The following is a 25870-nucleotide window of genomic DNA, read 5'->3' as shown; positions in this document are numbered from 1 at the left end:
CAGTAAAAGTTTCTAACACCAAAGATATCACGTTCACTGACGATGTTTTATCTACTTTTTTATCAATATGACAACTCTGGCTGTGATTCCTGATCAAAAATAGGGCTCACCTTGGCTAACGATATCGAATTAACAAATGTACAAAAAACTAAACCAATCCGGGGATATATAACGAACAGATTGGCAAAACTTCATGAACGTCCAAAAAAAGAAAGAAAATTCACGAAATAAATTCTGGACATTGAAAAAAAGAAATAATACATATACAGATACAAACTACACCTAAAATCACCCAAATATTAAGTTGTAGGTTTATGATTTATATGCGGATGCTCGTACTATTAGACGATATGTATACGCACAAGCAAACAAGCATCGGAGAACTTTTTAAGGGGGCGTTTGACAGAACAGTGAAAAAATAAATGCCTCGGGGTGCTCGTTAACGCTTTGATCATGATAACTTGTCTATGTATTCATAGCATAAGCAATAAAAATGCAGGAACACGAAACACATACAGCATCAAAGAGAAGATTTATGCTTCCCCGTACTTGTTTGTACAACGCTCGGTTAAGTAGAATTTTTTGCTACAAGTCGTAAAACAAATAAACAAAAAAGCTTTCAAATCATATCTATATTTTTATGAAGCGCGAATGAATACCTATTTCGAATATTCTTTTCGATTAATCCCTGCACGAGTTCAGATACGAAATGTATTATTGGGCATATGCATTTTGTTCTACTACACAAACACTGAGAAAATAATACGGAAAACGTTTGGAACAACGTTAGAATTATGAAGACTCGAGCTTCCTCCGAACTCAATGAATTTCACAAATATACAGTAAGGAAAATGTTTGATCCTAGAAAAATAATACAGGTAGGAAATGCTATAAAACGAGCAAAGTGACGGGAGAGAAAAACCAATAAGTGCAATGGACTCGACACAGAGAGGATTCTAACGATTGATCGCATCAATCTAGAAAAAAAAACCAGACATTTTCTTCATCAGAACGCCAATGTTTTTTTAGTTTTCGTACTCAAAGCCAAATATGATCATTCAATATATTGCGAGAAATATATTTTATGTACGTTTAAACTACCACGATACTGAATTCGTTCAAAAGAATTGTATAAGGTTCTCAAGAACTGTGTTTCATGAAATTTATTACAAATTCCATATACAATTCCGTTCCTGATTTTGCTTATTCTGTTTAGGAGCGTTGTTTTGAATCGTTTTTTATACGAATCATGCTTGAGACGTGCGACCAGAAACTCCATATAACTGTTTACGTATGATACATATAGATATCAGCATGTAAAATGCTTCCAGGTATCCTGCTGGTACCTGGTTGACCCGCACCCGATGCGTTATTACACGTCATTATATGCAAAGCGCGTAATACCTTGTGGGTACATAAAATGAAGCATTCTGGTGTTATGTCGAATGCCAAACAAAAACGTGTATATAATATTATATTCAGATACGTGGCACGACTTGCCATAGTCATTTGAAAACTACCTTTTAATGCTTTCGATGAAAACACCCCTAAGTATAACGCTCGCATTGACCAAGTATCAACGCAAAGAAGTCTGAAAATATATCCATGGTGTTCTTCGGGAATTTATGGTATTTAGAAAGTTCTACGTTACTTATCAACATTGTAAGTTCAACATTTCACTTCGGTCGGAATCTAAGTGAGCTGTATACCAGTATGCACTTATCTTCAGACTTTCCAAAATATCACCAGAAAGCCCGATTAAAATGGTGCATGCAAAACTTTCGACAGCGCATAAATAGAGAGTACATGAATAGAGTTTGTTAGTTTTTCAGCGATATGGCGATTCGGGCTAATCGTGAATTATATTCATGATAAAAAAGAATAGATTTCTCATTAAAATACTTTAAATAACGCTAAGAAAGAAAATGTTTATGATTTTCGGAATAAAAGTGCTGACACATGAATGAAAAAGTCCTTATTTTGTTCTACTTCATTTGTTCCGTCGAATTTGATGTCCTTTACCAGAGATTTTTCTCACCTTCATTTGAGTAAAAAAAACTTCTTATAACTCAAGAAAGTCATACAATTAAGGAAGAGGATGACGCTTCTGGTAAACTTTTTGGGTTGCTGATTGATAATAAATTTCCATATAAAATAGTGAAACGATATGGACGGCGATGTTTTTTTTTTTCTAATCGTTCAAAATACGATAATTTTTATCCGCATTCTCGTTTTGTAAAATCACTTGCAAAATCCTTCAATTGTCTTGCATTATAAAATATAAACAGCCTTACAAGAAAATAAAGTTAAGTTCTTATCAAGCCCCGATTTTCCATATTTGAAATTCGGGACATGTTCACAGTTTGAACAAAAATCCTAGGAGAGAAGTACAAAAAGAAGAGGGAGACAAAGGCCTAAAAGGGGAGAAATGATCGAGTCCCATCGTTGTCATGTACGTTCTCATGGTGTACCTTGTACGTGCGCGTCCGGTGCGTATATTGGATCATGGGCTACAAAAAAAAGTGAGGAAGGGCGCCGTACTTTATTCGTCGGTTGAACGTAACCCAATGTCGTCATTGAGAACGCGGATTGAATATCTATAGCTGTATTTACAAATGTACCCATGGCTTGGAAAAGATAAAAATGTGTTATTTTTATACATAGCAACTCCAGAAAACATGCACGTTCAAGCAGAATAGTGAGCAACTGTGTATTGAAGAAAAAAAATCAACAGAATTTTGTTCCGTGTGTCAGACGCATTTGAAAAACGAATCATTGTATAGAAAAAGGTTCTATTAATTGGTGTAAACAATGGTGAGTCCGCAGCCTCACCAGTAATTAGAAGAGGTACAATTTCAGGCTTAATTCCCTTTCCGTACGACAGTTTGGATATTTCCGTTTCGTTGATATAAGCTGATGTGAGGTAACGATCATGAGATTGAAAATACAACATCAAGGACCTTTCAGCGGATGATAATCGTTCGAGTGAGGGATATTATTAGGACGCTTGATGCGCGTAAGTTACTGCTTTTGTCGCGACTCTCTACATATATACAGTAGAAAAGGAAATGATGAAAAAAGGAGTTAAGGTATAGATTGGGAATAATTGTATATAATCTGGTATATCTTCACATGCAATATCTTCGCACACTTGTGCCAGAGCTATACACTCACAACCGAAAGTATGAATAGACTGAACAAACTCATATGTTAATGATAAATATTTTTCACAAGTAATGAATCCAATTCTAAAAAGGTGGAAAACATTTCTCATTGATAATGCGTAATGGGTTAGAAAAAAAAAGGCAAAAACTATTTAAAAAAGACAAAATTTATTCTCACGAAAACAACACGATTCGAGAAATTAAAATATCTTTTTTATAGAGCTTTCAGACATTCAGCGTGGCTTGATTTTCCATCTAACATATCCATACTTTTGGTTGGGAGTGTAACATGGAGGCATATACCTACATATTAAAATGAAATTCATTAAGCATACCTGTGGATGTTCATCGGAAGTTATATATACAAGTTTACGCGACAGCAGGATGTAATAGCACCTTAGAATGTTTAGCGAATAATTGGCAGCGTAATTCACTCATACTCATAAATGAAGGGGAAACATCCTGTGTGCGTCCATGTGTGGCTCCTATTTATATTTGTGAATGCTGATTTTGTATAGAGGATAGAGTGTTCCAAGTTTTTATCGTCACTCAGTCCAGACATCCGACCACGAGACCACCGGAGAGTGAATGAGACGAAGCAGAATGAAAAATGAGAGAAAGACAAAGCGCCAAAAAGTAGAAGAGCCAAAAGCTTTGCGAACGGGTTCTATCGGTATCATATATATGTACTCTTGGATGGAGCGCGGTTTTCTATGATGGCGAGAGCGAGCGCATAAAAAGTTATATCCACTGGTATCGATACGTGTAAAAAGGGTAGAAAAGCATAGAACGACGGTAAAGAGTATATTCGTTCCCAAAAATCTATCTGTATACCGATATATTTGAGGTGAAAATATCGATTATGGATATAGGCACAATGCAAAAGCTTTTACCTTCCTTGTTTCATTGAAAAACCGTCTCTTCGTTCTGATCGGCTACCCTGTATGGTTCACGTCACCGTATGAAATACTCTGCACAAAAATATACGAGTATACATGCAGCTCACGTGCTCGTAACGATTTCAATATAACGCTTTTGGTAAATGCACTATTGTATCGTAGTGTTTCCTTAATGAAAATGACTTCAAAAAATGGGCATTCGATAATTCTCATGATATAATTTCACTTATCACTCCGTCGATCTTTACATGAATTATTCACTTTTAGGTAGGATTTATATAATAAAAACAAAAAAGTTTCTTCGTCGGTTACTCTAAAGACGATTGCGAAATGATAAAGAAATGGTTGTAGCGATCGCCACCTCCATTTAATGCCATTAAAAATTAAGGAGGTTGGATCACGAGTTTGCGGGGCAGGCGGTGAGACGGAAACGGTTATGCTTATGCACGCTAGCCCAAGCTTATTACCAACTGCTAAGATCTAAATTTTTTGAGTTGTAAAGCCAATTTTCTGCACCGATTAAATATCGATAATAATTTAGCTATATGAGATGAATTAGATTGCAAATTATTTTGAAAAATCAATCATAAAGATATTTCAATTCATTTGTATATGACTTGTCGAAACGCGGCAACGGGCAAATCCATTTTCTGATGTTGCCAAGACTGACTATATATTAGGTGTGTATCTTCCACATCTTGAGTACGCAAGAAATTGAGAGAAAATATCGAAGTTTCGGTGGAAAGAACAATTCATGACAGAAAAACAATACAAGTTAAAATTGAAACAAGTGGAATTAGGTAAAACAAGGAAGAAAGAAGTGAGTACAGAAGAAAGGCAAGAAAACGATGGTAGTCCGGAAACGAAGCAGCGAGTCGTGGATTTAGAGGTTATGGGGGCGCACTTGCTCAAGTTTTATCTATACTATACTTTTGGTCACTCGGGTTAACTCGGCTCACGTCAGCTTCAACCGAGTTTCGTGCTCTTGCTTTCACAAGCACACACTACACATTCAAATTCCCGCGCAGCGATGCCACATTTCTTACGATATGGAAATGTAAGCATCAAGTTTCAAATTTTATCGAGTTTTCATTCATTCCTCAATAACTATGAGGCAGAGAAAGATAAATCCAACATCAAATCATTTCTAAAAGTCCATTCTTCCTTCGTTAAATTTTGCACGAACATCTTGTTATTTTTTAATTCCATTCTCTTGAAATATTAGTGATCGTATTGCGATTGCCATAAGCGCTAATGCGTAACAGCGGAATTTCAACAATTACTAAAAAACTACGAGGTCAAAACATCTAAAATTTTGCACAAGTCTTTTGTTGTTATACGTGAACTTAATATTTTTTCAGCCAATTCTTATTTTTATTTCGTGATCTAACCTCCTTAAATATTGCAATTTCTAGTATACTTTGGACTACAAAGTGTTGAACAGCCACAAGCGGATGAAGGAATGAATGAAAAATATGTGACCCGGCAAAATTTTGCAAAATGCTATAATCAATGAATTAATATACGGAGGAAACAATTTTCGAGAAAGTTCGAAAACCCTCCGAAACCGTTCCACCTTGACTGCCGTAAGGTAAGGAGTCTAATAACTATTTGTCTTCATTATTATAACATAGATTCCATTCATCTTATTGTAAATCCTTTGTTCTTTCAAAGAGCTTCATTAGTTTGTGAATTACAAAATTAACAATTTCGTTAGAGCTTCAGGTAGTTTAGAGAAGCGTTCGAGAAAACTTAATACAAAGGAAAAGAAATAATTTATATTCGAACTCAACTCAACTATATGGAAATATAGCAAGAGCTGCTAACAAGTGAATCAATGGAACCAATTTTCTTGGCAATGTCCGTTTGTTCTCTGTTTCCCATGAATTCGAAACGAAAAAAAGATTTTTATTTTTTTTTTTTTATTTTTTTTTCATTGAGACAATAACGTAAAGTGATACTTTCTGAAACAGTTCATTCAAAATTCATTGCAGCTACGAGTATGAATTACGTACATTCGACAGAAAAAAAAAAATTTTTGTTTTTAATTTTTACATTTCAAGCTGAGCCAGTTTCCCTTGACACAGGAAGAAGATAGAACTATCAGAAACCGCGATGTGCCGAGTGCTTGAATCGTGCAGAAGTTAATCACCGGATACAATGTATACAGCGCATGTAGTTTGTTAGATTACTCTGTGTAGTACAATTAAGTGAGTCTGCCTGCCTTCGACTGGGAGATCTAACTCCTTCTCGGCGGTAAAGCTCTCAAGGGACGTTTGCTGGCTCGTGAACGGGAGCCTGGACGACGCCCCACAGAGTTTTAAGAATGTGTTCAAACTACAGTCACGTCTACAAAGTACAACATTTTCTCAACCCTTTCAAAGATCTTTATCAAGATTGAGCTATGGTCGTTATTTACTCGTTGTAATAAGTGTATGCCTCGAAAAATGAAACACTGATGACAATCAATTTCTATATATGGAAATCGTTGTAACTAAAAATACCTTATATTTCGTGGATGATTTTTGCTCTTTTGTTTCTTAATATATAAAAAATTCCGCAATAAATCATCAAGACAATTAATAAAAATGATTAGGAAAAAAGTTTTCGGTTATTTCCCATGTCGGACAATGCCTTTTCCAATTTTCACAATCTATCTTCGGTCCCACGCACTTTACTGATTTCCATGTTTCTGTGACCGCCCCCTTTCCTGAGAGTTTTGGGTGTACCCATTTTTTGCTGAAGCAATACTGTATCAAGTTCGCAAAAAAATCCGGTCACTAAAAATGGTTTTATAATTTAAATAAAAAGTAACAGGGGTAAGTTACTCACAAGAACAACCGTACGACGAATAAAACAAACACACGCAAAGCATACCTAAACACGAATACCGATACCTACATGGTACCCTCATCCGTGTCAAATGTCAAGCAAGTCCTCATCACTCGTGTGATAAGACAAAGCGCATGAACCTGAGAGATACATCTACAACAAATACATTAATCAGAACAGGCTCATATCAAACTAATACAATGATACATCAAAGATTTACATGAACCGTAGTACGATTCGTAGTATCAATCGAAGAAAATTGAAGATCAATAATGATTACTCATATGTTCACGCACAATATAGCCATACTCAGAAACAAATTACATAATAGCATATCTACATATACCTAAAATATTGATCTGCACTTAAAGTTTTTGCAGACATTATTGTTACAAATGCAGTCCAGACGATGCAAACTGTAACGTTAATTAAACGTCAACAATCGCTAAAACATTACACAGTATCGATCCAGAAGCTTTCAAATTTTATAATCATCGTATTGTTACCCTTAATCATCATTGTTAAATTCAATAAGTATTTAATATGACTAGCCATGACAACGAATAAACAAAACCATGGCAACAAATAGAGGCTTCACATTTCGATATATCAAAATGTCTTTTTTAAGAAAGGAATTATATAAAATTTGTGTAATTAGTATTGTTACATTCAATATGAATCATTTGGCATATTATACGTGTAAGCCATATTTCCCATTAGGATATTTCGTATATGAAATGTTTTTCCCTAGCATAGATTGACGAAGACTTGATCCCCCGGTTATAATTGCATGAAGCGTTTTGGTCGGAACCGGTAGTGTACCACGAAGATGACTGATATTTAACCAAGCAGCCGCAGTGCAAGCCCCTGAGCATTAAATTACTGAGCTTTTATTTAGCTCTCCCACATAAACCCTGCTGCATGCGCCGCCAATTTCTCTAACCCTTGTTCCAACATTGTGCGCACCCAGACAGCCCCTCTAATTCCCTTGACCCAAAGGGGCTCAGAGACGGCGAAGAATCCTCTGCAATGCTCAACACCATAATCCATCTCCCTTCCTTTATCTTACTATTTTTCTCAGTCCTGATGCTCGCTAAACTTGTTCGGCCTATCTCGAGCCAGCCCATCACGTTTTAATTAGCTCTGGTTTTCTAACACTACCAACCAACAATTCCGTAGGATCGGCACAGTGTACGTTCGCGTGTCACTCGGTGGTCGTATTCTACACCGTTTTATCCTCTTTCATCAAAAAATACTCACGTAGCTCTGATAAAACACTTCATTTGGTTTTTGCTGCGCGCTAAACAAATTCGGAATCTTACGTACTCGCTTAGTTTCACGAAAATCGTTTTATTCCAATACGATCCAACATTGAAATTTACGGCTTCTTCGCTTTATGAAACTTTATTCAAACTATTCTAAGAATTTAACCAATAGAATCTTTGTACATTCTGTGCTAATTATGAACATCATTGATTATTTTATAATCCGTTGAATATAACAGGCTATATTTATTAATGGATAGAATTGTGCTAGTAGTGAACACTCGTAACGATGGTAATATCTTGACAAAGCGAGTTCGTGGTTTTCGTGTAGTTTCTATTGCTATACCATCCAGATCAAAGAGCACTTTTCATTTTCGATATATCTATTCTTCATGACAAAGGTAGTATTCTGACAATTAGCGTGCGGTCAAGGATCTTTGATATGCAAACAATTTTTTTTTACGAAAACAGCTCAATAACGAACGCGTCGCAATCACTTTCTTTCGTGTAAACGTACTTTATTTTCAAGATACAGTACCGAAAGAACCAAGTACGTAATTCATCGTATCACCCGAGATTGGGCGGGTTTTGCGTGAACTGGACGGAAAGTTGCGTGACGACGAGCGTGTTACATAATGCCCTTGGCTTAGGTCTGATCTGCTGACTGGCACAAATGCACGATCAGTTTTTGCCCGGCGGGAAAATTAATCACCGCGCGCGAAAACATCTGGCGTTGCAGCTAATGCGAAAGGTGCTTATTTGTTTGCGTACCTACATCAACCTCGCGATGGAATTTACGAAACTTTTAGATGCATGCGTGTTATTATAATAACGATGTCTCTATTGTAAAAGTAAAATATTACTTCTAATTTACTCATGGCTAATCGTGCTTATCATGAAATAATTGTATTTAAATGTTCTTTTTAATTCGCATTTTTTTTCATTGACATTCAATGATTTTTTTACGAGAATTTCAACCTGCGTTCCTCGATGAGGCTTTATATTTTCTCCTGTTTGAAGAACAAGAAATGTGATAGTGACATTGTCCACTGATATTGTTTCCATTAATATAATTGACCGCACACGAGACGAAAACCATTCAGCGTACGAGGCCTGATTCAACTTTGAAGAGATTAAAAATATGAAATTTAGAAATCTAACTGAAAAAAACTTATAAACACGTATTTTTATTGACCACACATACGGTTGTTTCAGTTTCTGTGACTTCTTTGTGTCAACGTTAAACTATATTCTTCTAACTCGTACTCGATTGTAGGACGATTTTTTGACATTTTCGAGTGCACCTCTCGATGTCCCTCGACCTTTCATAAAGCAATCTCCACAAAAAATATATGGAAATTTAATATTAATAACAATTTATATTTCCAAAAATTTTTAAATACCCTGCTGTGAAGAATTTAGTTTCAAGTAATTTTCGACATGGTAAAATAAGTGAATGCAAATTCCAACCATGAACAGTTATTGAAATAATTTTATTCTATAGAGAAGAGTCTCCAAGCTACTCGCCCCTTGCTGATGAACTGACTGAGATACATGTTTCGATAATGATTTTTTGAGGAAAGCTGTAGTCGGATTTACGGAAGCCGGAGCTCCTGAACCATTTTGCGGGTATTTAAAGGTTTTTTTTTGAATAAACAATAATATTCGAGTCGTTTCTTATATAATAAAGATTTCATTAAAGGTAAACCCAGATCTGCAAATAGCGAATGGATGAATGAGCAAAGAATTGTGTGAGAGGGACAAAAAGAAAAAATCAGATCCTGAAAAAGCGAGAGGTCGGAAGCAATGAATTCAAAAATGGAAAAACGTTCTTGACTTCTTTTCAACGGGATGAAAAAAGGGGAACGGAATAAAATCTACCGTCCTGAAGGCACGCGGGACCGCGACTGCATCAGAGGGCATTGTGAAAACTGTTGTGGCACTGCAATATAGGACCAAAGCATGCAGCTTTATGCAAAGCAGTCACGAACGGATTAAAACCCAGTTTGATAAGACGCTCGACTGCCATTTACCTTTATCCAGTGGACGAGAATACTAATATTATATACATATACAAAAGAGATTAGTCCAAAACCTTTCCTTATGTTAAAACCGGATAGAACCGTGCTGCCTTAGCTAACCTTTAAATTTACGCAAGTATTTACTGTCACGACTGCAGCGTTGACTAATCCTTTGACAAAAAATTGAACTTTTAAAGAAGTTTTCCAGAAACATATTATTTTAAGAAATTTCATTTAAAAGATAAATAATGGATCGATTGATATATATTCAGCAATTACATTTTCCATTCTAACAAGTAACTGAATTTCACCAACAGTTATTTCACAGTAATGTTTTACACTAACAACTGTAAAGTATTTTATATAAGAATATTTCTTTTTCAGAATTCCAAGTACATTTTTCATTCTCTATTTAATTTTTCAAACCTGTTTAATATTCTGGTGGGTAAGAATGATTTTAAAAAAAGTACCTCATTCTGAATTCAGAATCCGAAGTTTTTTAGATAACGGCGATTTGTATTTTTTTCAATAGTTATTTCTGAACAAAACCAATGGGGCAAACCGAACAATGAGACAAAACCAATGAGCAAGAAGTTCAACAATTTTTCTGGAAACATACTCCAAAATAAAGGTGAAAAGCTTTTTCTATTTCGTGAAACTTTGAAGATGCTTTTACTTTGTGAAGGGAGGAGAAACTAATCTTCAATGCACCCGGGCATTGCTACATCTTGAGTGCAAAGCTTGAAAAATGTCGCTCAAGAGGTCTCGTACAACGAGAAAATCCATCGTTGGTTTGGTGTTAAGTCTCAGCATCGATTAATTTGAATGGAAGTAATTTGGAATTTCAATTATACACAATAATCTTCCGCTGTAAAAAATTACAAATAGACGTTGACGTGTTAATTTCGTAATGCATTCACGATAGAATTCACGATCCATAAAGTCTTCCGGCTTCCACTAAAAACTATAAATTCAAATAAAAAGACTACACATAAATATCCATACGCAAAGACTTTAATCTTTACAACACAAGTTTTTTTATCAACGAGGTGGCAAAGTAAATTCGGAATGATCTATGGAAATGAGCCTAATACAAGAAAAATTATTATTGAAATAACTTTCAACTTTTTTTAGTATCCAAGACTTTGCTAATATATGGACCATATTTTTTATGGTGATCTATATGAAAAAAAAATTATACCAAAAATGGCCTGAAATAAACTCAGTACATCCATCTTGTAACTGTTCTATATATATATATATTAGGGTGCTTCAAAAAAAATCGATTTTTTTTTTTCGTGGGCCGAAGAGGGATGTTAGTACATGTAAAAAAAGTGACTTTCCCAAAATTTGAGATTAAAAAAAAAATATTTAGCCGTCCCTCAAACGACTTTTCTATGTTTTTTCCTATTTTGAGGAAAATCGTCATGGAAAAAGTCTTAAAATGTCATGAAACGTTATGCAAACATAAAATGCACTTTCTTTGTTGAATAAGTGAAATATTGTGAGCATAAAATACATTGGAATAATGCGCTGAACATGTGTATTCCAGTATACTACGCAAATTCATTGCAAAATTATGTTATATGTTTTTTGAATATTTAGCTCGGAAATAATTTTTCTCTGCGCTGAATATGAAGCATATTTTTCCCATGTTTTTTGCGAAGCCACTAGCTCATGTAGCTGTTGAGCTTCGTCCTTGTCGTGGTCATAGTAGCTCTGTTTATATTGCTTTACGGTCTACAATGTAACAAGTACAAGTGCACTAGTACGAACAAAAATGTCATACGAACAGAAAAGTCATTTGAGGGACCGTTTAATTAATGATTTTTTTTTTCAACACAAAGGTAAAGTTTCATGTATTCAAGGGAGAAGTGCATTTTATGTTTGCATAACGATTTATGATTTTTTTCATGACGTTTGTCCCCAAAACAGGAAAAAAAATACAAAAGTCGTTTGAGGGACCCTTATATATTTTTCAAAAGATCTGAAAATTTGAGTAAGTCATTTTTTTTACATATACTAACACCCCTCTTCGGCCCACGAAAAAAAAAAAATATCGATTTTTTTTGAAGCACCCTAATCCGATTTTCTACATAATAATTTCATATATGAGTTCGAGGAAAAAATTTCAGAAACGTGGTGCAGTAGAGAAAAAAGGTAGTAAATATTTACCAAATTTTTTGTCATGTTGGACATGAGATAACTAATAAGTTTGAAATAAAAGTTGTTTCAAACAATGTCACGATCGATGACTAATTATTTCCCAAAAACCATCGTGTTTGAGAATTTTACATATACGTTTGGCAGGATTCGCGCTAGCTTTTTTTTACTTAGCGTCAAGTCTCCACCGCGGCTCTTGATCTCTAAAAACCTTAAACTTTTACCCATCTCTCCGTCAGAAAAAATCCAATGATGGTTCTGACACTGAGACGAGCCATGGATATGAATGGATGGATAATGAGGAGCGAAAGCTATAGCAAGAGCCAAAGAGTTATAAAGTGAAAAAGAAAAGTGAGGCTAGCAGAGGGAGCTGATGGATGTCACAAAAAAAAATTGAGTCACATGAAATATACGCAAAATACAAGCGACTGAAGAACAATGTATACCTGAATTATTGTCCAAGCTTTACATGAAAACAGTCGACTTGTGTATCGTATTTTCCCTCTCTGTTATGACATTCTATAGAATACAGTAAATTGTGAATTTTTAATAATATGGTTTGTCCGCAAGCGCCGTTTGAAAACTCTGTGACGTCAAAAATCGGCATATTCGCGTATATAAGAGTGCGGCAGGGCTGGCGCTGGCTTTTTCTTTACGCGCTGCTGATTTTCCTTTTAATACTTGGCGTCGAGCCGCTACCGCGTCTCTTGATCCTTCATTTTGTACCTTCAATTTGTCCTCTATAATAGGTATATCGGTAACACAAAAACCAGTCGAAAAATGGAAGTCAGAAAAAATGTATAATTTTGGAAAAAAAATGTATAACACAGTACTTGTAAATACACTGGATTTTTTAAATAAAAATTATTTTTTTTTTCGGAATGATTTTTAAAATCCAGTTTTTCTTGTTTGAAAATTATGTACGCGATATGTTAGGGTGAGTCATTTCACGACAGCATTTTATTTTTTCCGGTGCTCACTCAAGAGTCTCCAGTTTATTTCGAAATGTTTCGTTATTTGAATAATAGTGAATTATTCAAATAGCAGAACTTGAAGATTTTTTGGATTCTCCTCCCTTTCTTAAAAGAAGTTATTGTGCAGGTTCGTGCACTGGTCGGTGGGTTTTCGCCTGGAGCCAAAATCACCCTATCTTACGCTCCAAAGAGATAGCGCGACTCTGCATTCAAGAACGAATACCCTCACCATGAGCCACTTACGCTCCGGATTGTCTAGCGCAATACTATGAGGCGAGACCCCGAGATCGTGTCAGCGTACATTTATTGTACGATAGACATTCACTCCGCAAAACGAAGAATTTTTTCAAATATCGGACTTTTGGGATTTTTCCGAGCCTGCTCTCTCTCCTATGAAAGAGGAAAGGAGAAACGCTAGTAAGAAATAATTCGAAGCTCATCATCATTAGCATTGCACCTTTCTCACTTGAAGAAAACTAAAAATGGATTCCCTTTGATTGTTACTGGTAGCTTTCAACTCTCTTACCTATTGTGGGCTTTTGTAAGAGTTGGTTTTTTATAGAAAGTTGGATTGCTACGAAAGTCCCTTAAGTCATTTTAAAACATTAATCGAATGACTTTTCGTGATGTTTGAATTAAATTTCAGATAGAATTTAGAGTCACATTCTTTCTGAGATCACAATTTGTTTAATAATTTTTTGTGAGGCTTTATTTTAAAAGAGTTTCGTGTTAAGAAAGCGATTTGTTACCGGAACTCTGTGCGGAAGGAGTATTATATAGATAAAGCGAACAATGAGAGCGAATACAGAGTCGAGGGGCATCCTCGCTTGACACGCTAGAAAGCACACTTTATGACTATTTTTTCCCTACTCATTTTTCACTACCTTGTGCCTTCTTTCGAGAAGACTTTAACGTGATGGGAGCGTTTTAAAAAATCGAATAAGTCATTTCACGGGTTCACGTGGGCTCAATTACGTTATAAGAAAGGAGGGTGTGACGCTGAATACTCGAGATTGAATTTCTTCAACTTTGTTAAACAATCTGTATCCATCAATTTTTTTTATAATTATGAATAAAATATCCTCTCAGTCTTTATGTGAAAATGAATCCAAAGTCAAGTTATTGTTGCAATAAATGTATCGACTCACTGCATCAGAGATAACGCAGCATCGTATTCACCGATGACTCACTCTGGTGAAGATTTGAGAAAGAAACGACGGTCTAGAAAGAAACTTGAAGCGTTACAGCTAATTTTCTACTATCAATCGTATCTATGGTAATGTAATAAATTTAAAAGTGAACTTTATTATGTTTTACGAATTGATAAAAAATTTTTTTGAGAAACAATAATATTCATTGTTTTTTGGATACTTAATAAGAATGTTATTAGAGCAGATACAATCGATCTGCTTCTTCAGAAAAGCACGTATAGAACCAAGTGAAGATACTATTGTTAATTTTTATTGGAAAATATTTTTTTGTACCTTCCGTAGTCGCACATTCTAGGAAAAACCCGCTGGTCACACGGGGTCGGAATGACCCCAGCCATGTTTAAACGCTTGCCGCGTTCCTAGTATCGTTCCGTACGACATATGAACATTCGAGAAGAATATCATAAAAATTGAGAAAAAAATTTTATTTAATATTCAAAATGGCGGAAAAAAATCAATGAGGCCATGTTTAAGAAAAAACTATTTTTTACTAAAAAAAATCCCAAGTTTGGCAATGATTTAACCGACTTCCTCGGGAGCCTATAATTTAAAAATTCTAGGTTAAAGTTTCTCTTGGGATTATTTTAACCCCTGGTGACTGTAAAGGTGAGCAGAAATTTTTTTCTCATCATCCGACATCATTCCAAGAAACGCGAAATTAAGCGAAGTGTACTGAGTGAGATGAAGAGAAATTATTATATGAAGAACAAAGTAGCGCAGAAATTCCAAAGTTTTGTGTGGTTGGAAGTCAAATCATCCAGGAAATATGTTTATTTACTTTTATTACCCCTTCATTTCTGTTATCTTTGCAATTATTTTTTTATAGTACGATTTTCCGGATGCCGCTGTAAGAAGCTGGCTACATATAGAATGGAATTTTGCTGCAGCAATTTGGAAAACTTATTGTGCTCGCGCAAATGCAATGAGAATGAGACGGTTAATTAAAAAAAAAAAAAAAAAAAAAAAAGTGTTTAGACGTGGTCAGGCGGAGGTCTTATAACGATTCCGAAAACTTTGTAGAAAAAAAAGAATAGCAAGTGGTGAATGTATACACATTTAGAGAGGTCAAAACAGAGGAAGAGCGAGAAAGATAAGAGGACGAGCGGGATAAAATACTTGAAGGTAAAATGAAATTGCGTGAACATACTCTGAAGGCTCTCACTCATTTTATCTACCGCTGCTCACCACCTCCCGGCCTTTTTTTACCTGCTCTTTTTCTCCAGCAGAAGGATAGTTGGACAACGCGAAAACGAGGTGTAAAGTTTCCAATTACGTCGACACCTTTGTTTCGAGGCTTGTGGCCCGGGGGTTGAAACTTTTTTTTACTTTATTTTTCTACGCCGGAAATTACGGGCTATCCGAGAAAAAGCCCTGGACCGAACTTTTCGACTGCTCCTTTGTTCGCTGCGGTATTAGCCGTGGTCTTTGTTTGGATTTTTCATCCTTCGAATACTTATCACTTTAATTTACAAAAAAAAATGTAAATTTGGTCAACTAGCATTAGACTAACGTATCATATGATTCGAGTTGTTGATCATCATCAACTCAATCCATTTTTCATTCTCTGATAATGATGATGTTGAAAGATCCTTCTTCAACGAGCACTGTGAATTCAGTTACTTCCGAAAATTGAAATGAACTTGCCCATTGGAGGGTTGTGTAAAAAAAGCGAACAGCGGTCCAAGAAGATAAATCTCTAAAGGCTTTTGGGAGTTGGGTACTCAAAATCAAGATAATTTCATAGTTACAAACAGTAAATGTGACTTTTTATTCTTGGTGTATTCCATTATTTCACTTGTGTCAATTGTCGTTTTATTTTTTCATTACGACGTGATTCACTCTTTTTTCACTATACTGGCTGCGACAAGATATTACTAGACATAAAATAAGTAAAAAACACGGATGTTTATGTATGATCGCAATGAATAGTTCCACCGAATAGATTTTTATATTTCATTTTATTTGAATCACATTTGTTTAAACTTGTTTTTATTTGGATATTTTCTATTCATTCGTCTTCAGCGGTGGTGGATCAGAAAGATCTCGTTTATAACGAGATTCGATCATAGCTTCAAGTTGGTCTTTAAAATGCTAAACATCGTTATTGTTATAATCATTTTAACGATCATCGAAACATACTTAATAATTGTAATAATAATTGGGCCCCGATCGAAGTCTTTTTCTAGAATTCGCTCGTGGTCCACACACGCATACATTCCCGTTTGCACTCACTCACTTGTTTGATGATTATATGTATAATTATCATTTCAGTCAATAATCTATACAAACACCCTTAAGACCGTCGCCCAATTTTGTTTCTCATTTGACAATTGTTGAATCATGACAAATTTTTAGATTTATTTTCTCAACGTCTTTTCAATAATGTATTTCACAGAACCAATATTTTGATGACTCTGTGCAATTATTCATAATTCGCCCCGTATCCATGCCCCGTTTAGATACAATTTGTGTAACCCTCCGTAACTGCGCAGTCGCATTGCATTGAGTGACAAAGAGCAAATATAAAATATATGTCCATGTCTGTTGTATCGATGTAAATGAGTCGAATACAACGAAACCTCTCCTCCTGCAATGTCTTTAGTTAACTGCTAATTTTATGGATATCATTACGTATCACTACACTTGCAAAGTGCGCATGCCCGGACGTGAGGAGGGCGAGTATTGCGCTCACCCTGATATCGTTCGGGATTGAAAATCATCGCGTAAATGCCAGACCCACTCGCAAACATTCAAATATATTACAAAACAATGTGTCCCCAATCGCACATATATGAGCCTGCAGCAATTGCAAATGCTCGGGAAGAGATCAAAATAAAACGGAATAATGAAAGAACATACGCTGATTGAATATAAAAGAGATTATCATGTCAACAATGTCGAGTCGTTGAAACTAAAAGAAATCTCAAGTTTGACTGGTGTTCCAATACTGATATACAACATTACAAAATTGAAACGCTGATTTTTTGCCACGCTACAAATTTGTTAATAATCAACCAATCAATTGTTCTGCCATATGCGAAGATGTTCGTTTATTTTTTCTTAACAAAGTGACTCGATGATATTGGAACCACAGTTTTCTCATCTTCTCAATCAATTTCGACAAGCGTCGAATCCGGACGATCGGATTGTTGTAAACCCACAAACATAAGTTTCGTAACTGCGAGATAAAATCATTACCATCGTGATTCGTTTGTTTCCTCCAATAGATAGTTTTAATCAGAAACTGGAAACTCTTTTTAAACGAATGGAAAATGGGACTCGAGCAAGAAAGCAGGATAGAAATGATTTTCGATATCCCCCAGATTAATGTCTCACGTCATTCTAAGATCTTATTTCGCTCTTCAAGAAGGAATTTTTCATCCTCTCGGTTTATAGCTACTTTACTTATCATTCATTGACTACGATGTCTCAATCACGATATCCTCTATTTAACGAGTTCCTTCTGCCTCGCCTCTCCGCCGCAAAAAAATCTCCAAAGACAAAAATTTTTGAGTTTTTCCTGATCGAACTTAAAAATTGAACTTTAAGTTTTTCCTTGTTTTCTTTGAGAAATTTAATTTACTTGTTGCAAGTGAAGTTATCACAAATCGATTGACCCAAACTGGAGATTTCTTTTTGCCCTTTCGCGTCCTTGGATAGCATAATTTTTCTGGCACTCACTGTATTTCGCATCTCTTTTACAATTTTGGACGAAAAATAAGCGAAAGTATGAGATTACATCGTACGTATTATACGATAAAACATCATTAAAACATACTCATTTTGCTATTTTTCAGCTTTCTTGCATTTCATTTTTGCAATCAAGACAAAACGTGCGATTCGCCATCGAATACTGTCATCACGCAGTGTAATTATTCGGTGCGAGGACAAAAGAAGCCTTTCATTAGTCGACGATATGAGTAATAGTAATTATCTTATATTCACATATATAATGGCAGCCACACATTTGCAAGAACAAACGGACAACGGACGACGGAATCCTAGACATTTCGTTACCCATTAATTCAACATTTTGAGGTTCGTCAACCTACTTCGCGATTACGTATTTTCTCTTACTTTTCACGAATTTTTACGAATGTCAGAAGGTGCGAATGTCTCCACTGCGTCACACAACGTCATTATTAGATGATTGCTCAGTTCCAATAGCTCGATTGATTCATTATTCACATCAATTCAACACAATCGAAATTGTCCTAAAACTTTTGGATCTGAAATCGGGCTAAATGAACGGTGTATCTTTATATTTTGCTTTAGCTTACATTCCTTCTTCGTATTCATGAACGTAGAAACGGTATGTGAAAATTTAGGACCATGGTACACGTCTCCTACAAAGAGAGTGAACTAAAGGAATATAAAAAAAATGAATTGTTTTATCATCTATCACAATTGAATATTAATAAATTGTGTTAATTACCGTAAATAAATCATTGCAATGAAAGCGTTTCTGAACAAACAGGTTAACCAATAAAACCCTTTTTATAGATTCCTCAAAGTCCTTCCAAATGTTTCATACCGTAATTGGAATCGCGATGCTCAAATGCTTGAAATGAAATCTCCGTATACCATGCAGTCGCCCCCTCTGGAGTTAACAGCACTGGCGTGCGTTTAAAAGACAAATTCAAAGATATACTAACAAGAAAGCAAAGTACTGAAAAAAGAGGTCGATTGAACCAGATAAAGTATCGAGAATTTTAATCGAAATAAAGAAAGCAAGAGAGAGATCTTAAACTCCAATTTTCAATTTTAAATAAAAAACTCACAAAACATTACGTTGTTTCATCAGCTCATGGAAAATTCAAAAGTTACGACGTAAAGGAACTATCACAGTTGCATGACCCACAACAGGCGGGACTACCATGCTGGTGCCATTAATCAATGGACGGCCTGAAGATAAGACAATGAAGTCTTTGACGCCGACTCGACTAAGTGAGTTATCCAAACCAAAGTTTTACGCTTCTATACCTGTAGACAAAGCCGTTAATAAATACGCAAGATGGTTCATACGTTTCAATGCCCACCTTGATTATCCATTCAATTTTTCCGTACTGTATTCGAGCCCGATTTATGAATGATTTACGTAAAATCACACACCACGAGCAACATTTTCGATCACCGTGAAAAGTTTATTGTTGAATTTCGCTCGGAAGATATTTTATAATCGGAAGAGTTCGATCTAATTTTCGTCGATGGTAAACCTCTTATACCAGGTGTACCGGGTTGGATAGAGCTGCATACATAGCTCTTTGGTTTCAGAAGACTCCACCCAGATCAGCGAGATCCCATCGTTAACCACAAAATTAATCAATCGATGACACGTTTGCGACGACCACGTTCGAGAATACTTTACTGCATTTAAAGGATCCGAATGTTGTGTATGCACTCAAGTACGTAGATATAAAAGTAGGATAAAACGAACGAATATCGGACGGAAGAGCGATGCGGTAGGTACAATACGCTTGGCGTTCAGCGAGAAAAAAATGCAAAAGGAAACCAGAAAAGGTATACAAGGCTGGGCAAGTGGGAGAACGGGTAATAAAAAGAAAACTATAAGAGTTTAAACACAAGAGCTGCTGCAATTAATGTAGAACACGTTTATGCCCGAGGCGGAAACGCGTTGCTACAATGTGCCATGCACTTACTCGAGAGAGGCTACTTTCTTAGTTGGAGCTTGATAAGGGAACAGTCTTCAGAACAGAACTACGTGGAACGAAAAAAACGAGAGGAACGAAGGGTTAGTGTGCCAGGGTCCATAATCCCACCCTTTGTAACGTTATACAAAGAATAAGACACCGTCGTCAGTTTAGTCAACAACATACCGAGTTAACACGAATTTTTGAGTATCTCGTTAAACTCGATTGAACTCTTGCAACATCCTACCATTCATTCGTTCCATTTTCTCAGAGAGATACATGCTTACATTGTTTAGGTTTGGTTTTATCATTTACAATCTTAATTCAATTTTTACAAGACATATCGATATGCCCTTAGTGACCGCTAATTGCGACCAAGTGCTTGTTTGTCCGTTTAGTCATTGTCGACGGCGATGTTACGATGATGATCCTCGATAATTGCGTTGATCCTTGATGCTGGTGTTAACAATTTATTGAATTGCAATATCGTTATCGCGTCGATAGCATCTCCACGATTGTGGTGATAAAGAGAAAAACCACCAGCATTGCTGTTCTAGATTTAACGACGAATGGACCTTGAATGAAATTAGCGTGTACCATTGATACTCAAGTCTGCACAAATTTCGAGACCCGCTCGAAAAAATGACGCAACGTGTGATAGAGAGCTCACGCATATTCAAACAGCGAAACATCTGAGAATCATCACAATCACGTTTATAGATCGCATCGTTCTCAACTTAACATCTGGCTCATGTCGTTTTGTGCGCCGAGAATTAGCATACACTCGGATTTTTTTCACCAGGCGTCACGGGTCCGACGCAAAAGAAGAATTTGTAAAACCACAGTTCACTCCGCGACTAACAGCAATCCCAGGTCCGACACAACCCTACGATTCGATTATCAGAACTGACATATATCGCGCTCTTATACACACGAATAAATACTTGAACACTTGCCACAGCTTCAGCGGGAAAAAACGGAATGACGATCCTCTCATGATCGTAATAGCTCGCTTTACCACCTCGTGCATATACACATACACTAATTTTCGGAACTTGACCATTGTGACCAAGTTTGTCTTTCGTTTTGAATTCTTAACACGTTTCTCGTACCATTGTTAGATACTTAATGCTCTTATGTACCGTTACATGGGTATTTGGAAGACCCTATAGCCACTTTGGAATTACGAAATAACCAATAATAAAAGCCTGGTATTTTTCAACTGGCATGCAAACAACGACATAGGTAATCGTCTCAATGCACAGGAGCGTTCCCAAATAGTTTTTTTTTTCACTGAAGCACTTTGCAAGAACAATCTCCAATTTCCAGTCGCTTTTATTGGACGTGTCAATGATCACTCAATGTTCGCATCGAAAATCAACCTGTAGAACTGTACAATCAAGTCCAATGTTTTTATTTGTTCCCTCATCCCGTCAATTGCTTTTTCACAAGTATGTCCCATTTGTTGTAGTTATATTCTCGACACGTACTACTTTTTCGACAGATTTCGTTGAATTTGAACAGGTCGTTGAGATAAGTATTAGACACTATTGCTTGGAACGTGTCAAGCGTTCTGAGTACGTAGTTTTCTTCACACTAAATATCATTCTTCAGCTTGAAGCAATGTTCGAAAATCCTGTTGAAGTTTTGACTCATGGTAGCTCCATATATCGCTGAAGTCCTCACCATCGTCAGGAAATGCCGATTTATCATCTTCAATCGGTTGGGCGCTTGGGGATGAGGAGTAAAATTTGATTTCCAAATCTCGATGACCATTAGGTGATGTGACTATTTCAGTCGAAACTTCGAGCCCTTGCGACGAGATCGGCAAATTCACGTGATTTCCACAAGGTGAATTTGCTGCGCTACTCGAAGACAAACCAGGAGCGGAACTACCAGACCACGAACTTCGACCTCGCGTGATCTCAGCTTGTCCTCGATCACCTATCACGCCAACATCCCGACTAGGCACGGTTATCTCTTCACTGAAATAACTCGAAGGGTCGCTCCAGCTTCGTCTAAGCATCGTAACGGCAGACGTTACTTGGGCATTACCAGTTAATGAGTTGGAGCACGTACTAGCGCCGCCGGTCTCGACGCATCGCGAGACTCGATGACAATTATTATTATTAGGACCCCGTTGCGCAATTGTTGGGGAGTCAGGGAGCTCATAGAATTCACAACCTTTTGGTGCAACTTGCTCGTGGCAGGTGATAGCAGATTCTGTGCACGATAGGAACAGTGGTGAATGGTTAAAATGATGATGCTGGGAGCCTCCATAGTCTGCAGTGACAGGAAATTCACTAGCATGAGGAGGTGTCAAAAACGGGGAATAAACATTTTGATCTACGTCCCAAATAAGTCCCGATGGATCGCAGTAACGGCATTGACAACCAGCCGAATTCAAAGAGCCAGATGGACTGTCGATAAGTGCGGCACTATCATCGCAACCCATTAACATTGGCTCAAAATCGTGTTGCGATGCTTGCAAATGCTGCGGATGAGATAATTGATGCTGCGCATAACGATGACGCGGGACCGTATTGATAATTCCATTTCCGTTGCCGACAATCGTAGCAGAATTATTACTGTTCCCGTTTCTACCCTCGTTGCGCTGGTGGTGGTGATGGTGATGGTGATGATGATGATGGGCCATGTGATAGTGATTTCGATGATGGTAATTACTGGTACCGACGATATTTCCTTTCGAAGGCAATGCCATTGATCGTGCTAATGTGTTCGCTGGTAAAATCGGCATAATCACATTTTTGTTGTCATCAAGCACTTTCACTTGCACATGTCGTTGCGTATACCTCTGTTGTTGTTGTTGTTGTTGTTGTTGTTGTTGTTGCTGCTGCTGCTGCTGATGGTGTTGTTGGTGATGTTGATGCTGCTGGTGATGCTGCCTGGTATCAATAATATCTTGTTGCTGGTGATTCATTTGCTGTTGATTCAACTGCATTGGGCCGTTACAAGAAACGTTTTGATTTTGACTACGTGTATAACTTTCTTTAATCATTGGCTGTGATCTTCTGTGACCCCGATTATGCTCGTATCTATTTTCATAAGATATGGGCACGTAAGGTTTCAGAGTCACAATACTTGATTGTTCGGAAATACCAGTGCCATTTGGATGGTTCTGATGCTGTAGCTGATTATTGTGCTGTATTTGTTGTTGCGGCGATGATTGCTGTTGTTGATCCTCAATCTTCGAAGATACTTCTGTAACTGTCACGCCAGTTGGTTTTCTGTCCTTCTTTCTTCGTTTTCGTGGTTTTATGATTCTTGGAAGACTGTTCTCTGAATGGTTTGAGCCTGAACTTTCGTCACTCGCTATACTTAGCGAATCGATATTAGCTATGTTAGTACCGTCAACTTTACCATTGATACATTCCGTTTTTGGATGAGCCTGTTGTTGCGCTTGTTGTTGCTGTTGTTGAGGTTTTCTCACCGGTTCAGAGAATCTTGAACTCCGCGAAGAAATGTATTTCCCAGCGGGATTGATAATTGAATTACCGGTTCCCGATTCAACACCGATACCATTACCATTACAGTAATTGGTTACATTTACGTTGATATTAGCATTTAAGATATTGGCTACAGAATTATTCATCGAAGCTCCATTCATCCCGGTGCAAGACTGAATCTTTCCACGATTGTGAAATCTACCGGCAAGTATAAGTGGGGCTCCTTGCGTGTGAATGGCGAGCCTTGAGAGTGGACTTTGGTTTTGCATGTGCGTTTGTACTTGTTGTCCTTGCTGCTGTTGCACCGACTGATGATTATTTTGACAGGGAGGTGGCGAAGATTGCTGATTACATCTACGTGGACTCGACGTCATTGAGATCAATGGAGCACCTGTCCAAGTACCGTATTGACATTTTTCGGTTCCCGGCAAATAATTTCCCTGTGGAGTGTAATCCCGTTGATGCTTAACACGCAGTGATGAACTTTCTTGCTGCTTCTTAGTTATACCAGGGATCAACGTTTTTCCACCGGCTGCCGTTCTTACACTTGACGATATCAAACAACTGCCGATATAACGCTCTACTTCCAATGCACCCTGAGAAGCCGGGCTCATCTTACAAATGAACTACAAACGTTCACCGCCCGCTCGCTTCCTTTTAAACGTGGTCTATATAATTCTTCTAATAACAATTGATATAGGACAAAATTTCTTGATGAGAACTGAGATAATCAACTTTAATGTGTTAATTCACTGATGAAATTGTCACATCACATACGATCCTAGGAATGTTTCGGTATCACATCACTTAATTTTCATTTCGTTATACTATCTTTTTTCTTCGTGTTCATGGATATCAGGCCTTTGAAAATACATGGTTTCTGATAGTGATTTGTCGCTATAGTTCGATACTCGAATTCAAAGTACAAACTAGACTACTCCGGCTACCGATGACTATGATGAAACATCGATACGGAACCGTGAACGCGCGGGATGGCCTCGCTACCGAACGTAGCCGCGGACCGAGCGACACTAAAGCTTCTTTGGTTGCGCGCACCGTCTCTGACTACTCTAGCTCTGCGCGACGTGGAGAATCGAATCCCCCTCCATTTAACTCTTGCTACCACCACCACGCTACTGTCACCACCACCGCTACGACCGTTGGCATGCACACTGCAGCAAAACCTTTGCTGTGCGCTTCTGCCTGTACACCGACGCCTCCACTTCCAAAGCCGACGCCAATGTTCCGGCGTCCTTTATACTATCAAACCCTCTCGTTGCACTGCCTGGTCCTCGGTTCTTCCCTCCTCTCTTCGTCTATACATCCACCTCTTTCACTGTGGTCCGAACATCGCTGGTAAACTTTGCACAGAGTAGTACTCTATGGTACGTTGAATTTCAGCCCTTCTCCCAACCAAAAAGCTTCTCCGCGATCCGGCGGAGATAGAGCGACTCGACGTTCCCAAAAGGGAGGACTTTCCTACCCGTTACGTACAACGCGTTCTTCCTTCCGGAGTCCAACCACAATTTACCAGAGAGCCAAATGTCGAAACTCGCCCGGTAGTCTATGGCACTGTGTACCTCGAGAGTTTTCGGATATTCAATCTCTTTCTATCCATCCCAGTGCAACATACAGAACAGATAGTGACAGAAGCACGTATCTGTCTGTCTATCCCCGTTTTACTCTGGATATCCACATCAAGCTTGTTCGATTTTCAGACGCCTTCAACTGGTGTATAGACCTAACATGAAGAATTGGAAAAAAAGCAACAGCAACTGACTTCGGAAACTCAACACAACCCTTTCATTCTTTACAGAGTCCACATAAAGAAAATCTGCAATCACGAAATAAATCTTTTTTCAAGCCCTTTTTTTACAGATTCGATTGCCTACAATATTTTCATGTGCATTTTCAAGAAAACCCAGTTGTGCGACTTTATCTTCGAACTGTAAATCAAAAACAGGCAATAAAGTTTACAGTTGTCATTTTTAATCAGCACGATAATCACTATTATACATATTAATAATGTCTATGTTCCTTTTAACTGAGATGATTTTGCAGGGAATCGCAGGAAAAACAGTAGAGCCCTTGAAGTGTTGATCTTCCCAGGGTTGTAAAAATACCGGTGTAATTCATCGTATAATTTTGATGGAAATTTCTCAGAGGATGTACCGATATAGATTAAAATATACATTGAATCAGAAAAACAAGTATTTATTTTGT

At 37.2% G+C, this 25870-nt stretch overlaps 2 protein-coding genes and 1 long non-coding RNA gene across 4 annotated transcripts in view; all 3 read right to left on the bottom strand.

Annotated features, from left to right (window-relative positions):
* The window catches only part of twin (CCR4-NOT transcription complex subunit 6-like twin), a 458979-nt gene that overhangs the window by 370338 nt on the left and 62771 nt on the right, over nucleotides 1-25870 (bottom strand). The gene's annotated exons all lie outside the window — the stretch shown is intronic.
* The window catches only part of LOC122419185 (uncharacterized), a 95997-nt gene that overhangs the window by 41706 nt on the left and 28421 nt on the right, over nucleotides 1-25870 (bottom strand). The gene's annotated exons all lie outside the window — the stretch shown is intronic.
* LOC122419176 (putative uncharacterized protein DDB_G0271606) lies at nucleotides 16274-24744 on the bottom strand. Its single transcript, XM_043433499.1, has one exon. It carries the CDS (start codon nucleotides 24259-24261, stop codon nucleotides 21784-21786), a length of 2478 nt encoding a protein of 825 aa, XP_043289434.1. The 5' UTR covers nucleotides 24262-24744; the 3' UTR covers nucleotides 16274-21783.

The sequence above is a fragment of the Venturia canescens genome, chromosome 1 (assembly GCF_019457755.1).
Source record: "Venturia canescens isolate UGA chromosome 1, ASM1945775v1, whole genome shotgun sequence".
NCBI classification, from domain to species: domain Eukaryota; kingdom Metazoa; phylum Arthropoda; class Insecta; order Hymenoptera; family Ichneumonidae; genus Venturia; species Venturia canescens.
The sequence above is the reverse complement of the archived record's forward strand: the minus strand, read 5'-3'. Positions and strand labels throughout refer to the sequence as shown.

Bases quoted from the DNA above. Each gene is read 5' to 3' on its own strand.
- LOC122419176 (XM_043433499.1), bottom strand. From the start codon at position 24,261: ATGAGCCCGGCTTCTCAGGGTGCATTGGAAGTAGAGCGTTATATCGGC.